The following is a 7,982-nucleotide window of genomic DNA, read 5'->3' as shown; positions in this document are numbered from 1 at the left end:
AATAGCAACAGCACGAACCCACAGGTAGCCTGGGCTAATCTAGGCGGGCCACATCTATATTTATATCAGACCATTAATGCATAAATAAGATTGTTATGCAACTACTTATAGAAGGATTTACGAAACTGTTTACTGCACAAAATATTGATCTATTTTAAGTAAAGTGTATTTCTGCTTGCTGGCTATGAAAAAGGAAAATACATGTTAAATCCAGTCCAGAATTAAACCTAATAAATCATAAAAAATGCCCTTTACTGGGAATTTACATAATGAATCATTTTTGTTAGAAAATTGTGTTTTTCTTTTTGTCATATTGAGTCATAGTGTTGTGACATAAAGGGTCTTGGTAGCATTGATTTCATTTGCTGTATCAGCACACAATCTAAATTTCACATTCTGTGTTGCAGAACTGGATAGGGCACGAAAAAAGAGGAGAGGCCTTGTGATGAAAAGAAGCCACCAGCAAATAAGGCAAAAACTTACATTGAGGGAAAGCTAAGAACGAAATCCACGTTTTCTGTCTTCAAGAGTGAGTTTTTGGGAAAGGAGAATAAGTGGTCATGCTGTTTGTTTAATTTCTTGTACATTTCTGGGCTGAACAGGCTTGAAAGCTAATCCCACTAGTTTATTTCCACCCGCCAAAACAATGATGGTAGAAGGGGTAGGTGCAGCAAAGGTACAAAGGGGAGGTAATATGGCATACCAGAGCCTTGACGCTAAGGAACGTGAAATATATCAGAAAAGGGCAGACGATGCAAACAGCAACAGCGGCCAAGTTAAAGAATCTGCGGGTTTCTCGTACCAAACTGGTCCGAAAAATTGTTTCCAACATACATGCAAATGTAAGCATACAGTTATTGAGCATGTTGAGATAAGCATGACATGTCTGTGATCCACTCTCTCCTATTAAGTCCATGTCAAACGAAAGGAAGATGATCTTAGCAGTAGTTGATTCGCAGAAAATGTGTCATGATTATTGAGGTCAAGGACACGTTGTAATAGACATAAAGCTAACCAAGAACAAGTTGGAGTAAGTAGGAGAGTTAATGGAGACCAATTTAGTACCAAAACAAGTAGATCAGCTTCCTTGGATGGCACTCCCAATGATTCCAGTGCTAAAATAACCTACTTCCATAGTTTGTATATGACAAGTATATTTAGGACAAATGTCTTTACAATTATACAGTCTTTGCTTACTTCCTCGGTATTCACATTACCAGGGACTTTAAGCAGCGGGAATGTGGACAGCGACGGGAACGCCAAAACCTGTGAGAAGGCTGGAGAGAGAACGCAGTTCTGGCAGGAATTCACAAACATTAGGTAGCACCGTCGGAAACCGCAGTTTCCGCACTGTCAAGCTTATTGACATTATTGATATTCGTCCTCGGTTTATCAGGATGAACTAGGATCACTTCATTGAAAGAAGTTCACAATCAACTCTTGATAATCCACGATGAAGATGTGTTAAACGATCACGAACTTCCACTCTTGTACGATTTAAACCGGTCAAATGATCTCGACCAACCTTATGATTCCTTTCCTGATTTTAACTTCGATGGTTTGAAGACGACGAGTGCTAGTCCGAATTTTGCTTCCACAACTGCAACTTGCCCCTTCTCACTGAGTTGAACAATGAAGTAAACAAACTTATTATCAGCAGATGCTTAATCGGACTGATGTGACAAATCAGTGTCCCGACTGATAAAGATCTAAGTCAGCCACTGATCTTACGACTGAAAATGGAAACAGCTACGCAAGTTTTAATGGTGTCTACCCTTTTAAATGTGTTAGAATTTCACCATGATGAGCCATTTGACATTTGAGTACTTCTCGAAAGGAAAAATTTTGATTGAAATTCATGTAAGTTGTCTTTATTTACATTAGCTTTCAAAAAGATATTTCACAGTATTCACATGTTCGCTGACTGGCTTGAGTTCGTTTCAGATTTCTTGACGTTTCTTTAAAATGAAATATCTCACATAAGAGAAAAGAAGCATTAAAGTTCCTCAAAATTAGTAACACGGGCTATTTCGCGTTGACACAGCAGAGGAAACGAAAGCAAAAACTCACGTTTTCAGATAACGCGAAATGAGCTTCACTCACGTCGGGCCCCAATGCAGAACTTCAACTTGTTTCCCGCCAGTCGTGCGCAGTGGACCTTTTGGCTTTTGCCTGATCTTATGGTATTCCAGTCGCGTCCACGTTGTCTTTGCTTAAAGTCCCTACTATGACAAACGCAGAAACTTGATGAACTGGGTTGTCTATCCATTTGCATAGGCTTTTGTGGGGCTCAACCTCAGTGACTATATTTCCCACAAATGGCAGATCTCGCTGAAGATGAGACCTTAACCAACTTTGTTGTTACTGCCATGGTAAACAAACTCAGTGAGTATGATTGGTTCACCATGGCTATTAAGCCTGGTTTTCATATGTCAAGAAAATTCCAGACGGTCTGGGATGTTACTGTTTCCCTTCTGTTCCTGATTTTGCTGACTAATGAAACTCAAAATCGCAGATATCCCTGATGAAAACTCAAATTTGTACTGTCAGGGAGGTCAGTGTCTGTTGGCAATAGATTTCACTCGTTACCAATCCCCTAAATTGGTGGGCTCCAGTCCCCCTATCACATTTGTGTTCAAGTTTCGATTTTTGGTACACTTTCCATTTCCCGCCAATTCATAATCGCGAAAATCTGGGACAGACCTCTGGCGAATATCCGACAGTCGGCAAAAAGTAAAATCCCTGATTGTCTGGGATTGTTCAGACATAAGAAAACCAGGCTTTATGTACCAACCTGTAAACAACAAATAAAAATATTACTGATTTAAAGATGATGATCAGTTGATGTCACAAGATATGGCTCATAAACATGCCAATTTTGCCTGAAAAACTCCTCCACGATTAGGCTCTGAAGAACGATTACCTTCTCGTTTTCAGGCATATCTCTGCTGAGCCCAATCGATTTCAAATGAGACTTGATGTCGGAGTTCTCTGCTATTAATGTAAACGTCGAAGATTCAGAGATACAGTGAAAAAAACAGTCTCCGTCCCCTGGCATCGACAACAGAGCAAAGCCAAACGCCCTTAAAACGGCCTTTAACCTTGCATTGCAGTCTCCTGCATCTGATCTTGAAGAGTGCTCATTTGACAAAAATAGTAAAAGAGGTCTTCCCGTATACTGGGCAAGATTTTCTTTCAAAGTGGGTGCTTGGCATTTTGCTTGCATGTTCCTAGCAATGCCCCTCAATTACAGTGTGTATTTGAGAATTCTCTGATAAGAATCTTCCTCCCTCACTCTTTCAATGTCATCATTGCCATCTTCCCCATACTCGCTGCTGCCATGATTAGACTCCGTTTTGGAGGCACTCAGCTCAGGGTCATTCACAAAGTCATCAACATTATCGTTTTCCTGAATAACACCGATTCCAAAAATGTCTTGATCATCAGAAATAACTGTCAAGTTCTGATATTCCGTGATTGAGGCTATTGGTGATGATGTACTCTTTCCTGATAGCCTTCTTTCACTCCATCTGTATAGACAAGTTCCAAAACTTGCCACGGCCACTTTAACTTGATTCCTAGCTAGCAAAGTTAAAAGTGTATGGCTTGCAAGAACCAGCCCTACAACTTTTAAGATCATTTTTGCATGACCGTAAACAAAGGGTAATATGCAATAATACGTGCTCTAGCTGGTCACTTTTACAGTGCGGCGTCCCGCAGGGAAGTCTCCTTAGCCCCTTACTGTTTAACATCTTTATGAACGACATGAACAAATCTGTTTCCGTCTCTTCCCTCCGCCTCTACGCGGATGATACAACCGAATATATGGCAGACGAAAGTCCTCTTGTGCTTCAACACGTCTTAAATCAAGACATGGAAAAACTATCTACCTGGCTTAACTACAACTATCTTCAAGTCAACGGGGACAAGACACAAGCAATGATTCTTGGGAATTCAACATACAATTACGATTTGGAGTTTGATGGCACCTTAATCGATATCAAAGAACATTTAAAGATCCTTGGAGTATGTCTGGACAATAAGTTATCTTTCAAAGAACACACAAATGTAATGCTGAAAAGAGTATACGCTAAGATTGCCGCACTTCGTCGCCTCAAGCGCTTAGTACCCATAGATACTTTATTACTTTTATACAGGAGCTTTATAATACCGCATTTTGAGTATTGTAATTCTTTACTGATTGGTATAGGTAAAACGCTCAACAAAAAAGTGGAAGACGCTAACTACTACGGTCTACGAACAGTAATGAACACAGGGAAAACTTCTAATTATGAGTCATTACTCAACCTGCTGGGCATGAGAACGCTAGAACATAGACGTATTGAACAATCTCTGATAATATTTTTTAAGTGTTTTAAAGAAAATGGCCCACGTTATATCACCAACTTATTCAAGCCCCGGGTCACGCCATACAATCTTAGAAGCAGCGGGCTAAACGTAGAACAACGCCCTTACAATAGTAGATTCTTCCACGGCTCGTATTCTTATATCATCTCTAGAATTTGGAACCAGTTACCGCCGGCAGCAAAAAATGCAGCAAACGTTCCAGCTTTTATCAATCATCTTAATACAACAAACTTTGGTGGCTGCCAATGCAGTTCTTGTCGTAAATGATTCCTTTATAGACATGTTGTATTTTTATCGTTTTTTAATATTGTATTTTTAACGCATATTTTTTAAGATATTAATAGTATGATAATTTTGTATTTTTTAATATATAGTTTTTAAATCTTTTTTTTAACATGTATGTCAAACACTTTTATCATGAGCCCCTGGCTCGGGACACTTGGGCAACCACTCCCTGTGTTCTTGACGTAAAATAAATTACCTTACCTTACCTTACCTTACCTTCCTACCTCCTAGTTCCAGCTTTTGGAGGTATATTTTCTAGGCAACCTTTCTGTATGTGCACTTTTAATTTGTCTAGTTCATCACAAGCTTGTTTTGAAAGAATATTCTCTCAACCAAAAGCAATATTACTCCAGTTCTCCTGAAACTGAGCTAAGTTTTTTAACATAATTTCTCTTGAGGGAGTGGGTTGTTTGCGGTCTTTCTCTATATCATCATTCTCCCTGAAGACTGAATGAAACGCATCTAGACATTTTCTTCTTAGTGGATGTCTCTTTCTTATTTTGCTGGTAATTCGTTGCACAGCATGAAATACGTCAAGTTTGATTGCAAGAAGTCCAAACACCCCTTGTAATAAAAGCCTCCAGGCGCAACAGTTGTCAAGCGAAAATCCTTCAAGTTTCACGCCACTGTTTTTTAGCCTCTTGTGGATTCCCGTAATTAATGTTTTTACTCTACTAAGACCAGTGCCACTTTGGTTTAACGGGTGAAGTTTCTAACACTTTCTCTTCAACTTCTTGCATTACATGGCACACCCCGACACCTGATGGTGTTGGGTTCCCTCAAATACAAAATAGCTGTTGTGCAAGAGAAAGGAGAGTAGATCCAGGACTTGGCCTTTGGACAGCTGTGTGTGACTCTTCCAACCATCAGATCCCTTGAGTTTTCGTTGAATGTCTACAGCCATGTCGATTGGTATGGAGGTGAATAGTGAAACCACGTCAAAAGACACAATCAGTTCGTCATTGGCTACTTCCTGGTCACTTATAAACTCTGCAAACTGTTTAGCATTCTAGACAGAATACTCGGTTTCACTGAAGAGGTTTTAGGACTAGTGTAGCAAGGCATGAATTGAAAACTGAAGAATTTGGAAGCAACCATTCATAGCAACATATCCTAAAGCCTTTATTTAAGACGTGCCATGGTGTAAGGTTTGGCACACCTGGCTTGCGCATTGAGGTATGGTGGCCGAGAGTGGCCATTAAAAGTGAAAATTCCTGAAATTCGAAAATCGATTTCTAAAACTTAAGAGAGTGTCTCTGTAAGAGCGGTCCGGTCGATTTTGCTTGAGACACAGATTTAGCTCATTTCTTGTGTTGTAAGACATTCATGTACCTATACTAAAACCACAATCCATTTGATTGGATCTCTTTATTTTTCAGAGTTTTATGGAAATTAAATTTCACTCGAGCGAAGGCCTGACGTGACACTTTTTAAGACTGTAATTTGAGACAACTTCGGAGGACAATTTACGAAAAACTACAGGACTCAGCAAAAAACAAATACCACAGCCATGTATATTAACTCCATCTCATCCATCGAGGTGACTTTCGTGAACATCACGTTTCAATCAAGTGAACAAGAAGACTTGAGTGAAAGCTTATCGGTTTGCTTAAAGGACCACACGCAACCAGTGTGCTTTGCGCGCCTTTGTGATTGTTATTATCCGGGAATTCGCGGACATTTCTCACATGTCGACTTGTCATACACAGGTGCGTGAAGTGAGAGAAATCTAGAAGATGGACGAAAGCGAAGGAACTTCCGTTAATGTGACTAATGATAGCGAGGATAGTAACATTGGTGAAGGATTGATAAACTGTGACGGGTCTCCAGTAGGTCGTATTGCGGTTTCGCATCGAAGCACCGAGCTACCGGGAACTTCTCGAGAAGGTTCACGAGTGGTGAGTTCCATCGATTTTGGCAATATTTCTAAATGGGTATGTAACACTCATAATTTTTCTAATGATTTTGAACAGACTTGCCAGTGCAAAAACACTTGTAGCAGGAAAAGTGGGAAATTCCGTGGATGTGTTTGTCGTGATGCTGGTTTGAGGTGCGCGGCGACATGTGTATGTGGCAGTTCTGCAAAGCCGTGCAGAAACAATAAAGAATCTGTGCCTGCTGCGAATTCTCCAGGCAATACTGCAACAACTCAACGCCCTAGCAGTGCATTCGAAAGGCACCAGTTATCCCTTGAACGCGAAAGAGAAAGTATCCAGGTAAAACGTGTGCCATAATTCCAGTGTACTGGTGTAGCTAGTGTTGTCAAAGTTGTGATGAAAATCCTAATATTGTACTTTTATTCCTACTGCCCTTGCACCAGTTTCATAGTCAAGTTTAATAGTTTTTAATGCACCTCTTCTAATTTACGTTTTTATGCCGGAAACATTTCGTATCGCGTCTTAAAAGTCAATCCCCGTTGTAATATTTTATCTTCTTGCTGTCATTTGTAATTTCCTTGAGGTCTTTCCTTGTTGAACGAAAACTTTTATCCTCAAGTTATAATTCCCTTACTATAAATACCACCTTCATTTCATTTTATTTCTGTTCGAGCACCAGTTGCTCAAAAATCTTTCAATACAATAAAAGCAAAACAAAAATGAATTCGTAGCACAAGCCTAAACTATCGCAGCATACAAACCCCTGACCACATAAATTATCTGCTTTGGACTTCACACCAGAGTTGCATTTGTCAGGTCTAAAGTACTTTTTTTACTTATCAGGTTTTCATTGAATCACTAACCGTAGATCAACGCAACAGACTTCTGCTTGAAGTGTTATGCACGGGGAGAGGAAGTCTTGAATATGCAAGGCAGCTGGTGAATAGCGAGGACCCCAAACCTGACAGACCAATGGGTGAAGATGGCTCACCAGACTGGTGTGTCTGCAATGTCTGTGTTGATACGGCCAGCGAAGAAGAGAACAAATGCTGTGGTAAGAGGTCATGTGTAACCTCATACGAGATGTTCAGGAATGTTGTTTTGGACAGGGAAGTTCTCAATATAGCTATCAGGGCACGGTGTGACATAAGAGCAGAAAATGCTGACTTTGAAATGAACAGCTATCGCAAGGCTGCATACAGGCAATACATCCTTTGGAAATATGGAAAGTTGGGCAAAGGCAATCGGAGAGTTTGCCCATCTTGTGTTGTTAGACTAGTGAGACAAACATATCCTGCTCCTGATGGGGAATATATGGGATTCAGAAGACACTGAACAGCAATAGTTCTTCTAAAGCCCTTATACTCAGGAGTTGTAACAATAAGAAAGATTGTTAGATTACTTACTCTCAATTTCTATTGACTGATTTTATTAATTAAAGTCTGGTGTCAA

At 40.0% G+C, this 7,982-nt stretch overlaps 1 protein-coding gene across 2 annotated transcripts; it reads left to right on the top strand.

Annotated features, from left to right (window-relative positions):
• The first annotated feature begins 6,262 nt into the window (after positions 1-6,262).
• On the top strand, positions 6,263-7,869 carry LOC145501055 (uncharacterized). 2 transcript variants are annotated; one of them, XM_081480619.1, is made up of 3 exons: positions 6,263-6,551; positions 6,627-6,869; positions 7,374-7,869. In XM_081480619.1, the coding sequence occupies exons 1-3, from the start codon at positions 6,390-6,392 to the stop codon at positions 7,863-7,865; spliced, it is 897 nt and encodes a 298-aa protein (XP_081336745.1). In that variant the 5' UTR covers positions 6,263-6,389; the 3' UTR covers positions 7,866-7,869. The 2 variants fall into 2 exon arrangements, with proteins under 2 accessions (XP_081336745.1, XP_081336744.1); XM_081480618.1 differs by having other exon boundaries at positions 6,263-6,869.
• The last annotated feature ends 113 nt before the right edge of the window (positions 7,870-7,982 follow it).

This window comes from Orbicella franksi, chromosome 10 (genome assembly GCF_964199315.1).
Source record: "Orbicella franksi chromosome 10, jaOrbFran1.1, whole genome shotgun sequence".
Taxonomy (NCBI): domain Eukaryota; kingdom Metazoa; phylum Cnidaria; class Anthozoa; order Scleractinia; family Merulinidae; genus Orbicella; species Orbicella franksi.
The sequence above is the reverse complement of the archived record's forward strand: the minus strand, read 5'-3'. Positions and strand labels throughout refer to the sequence as shown.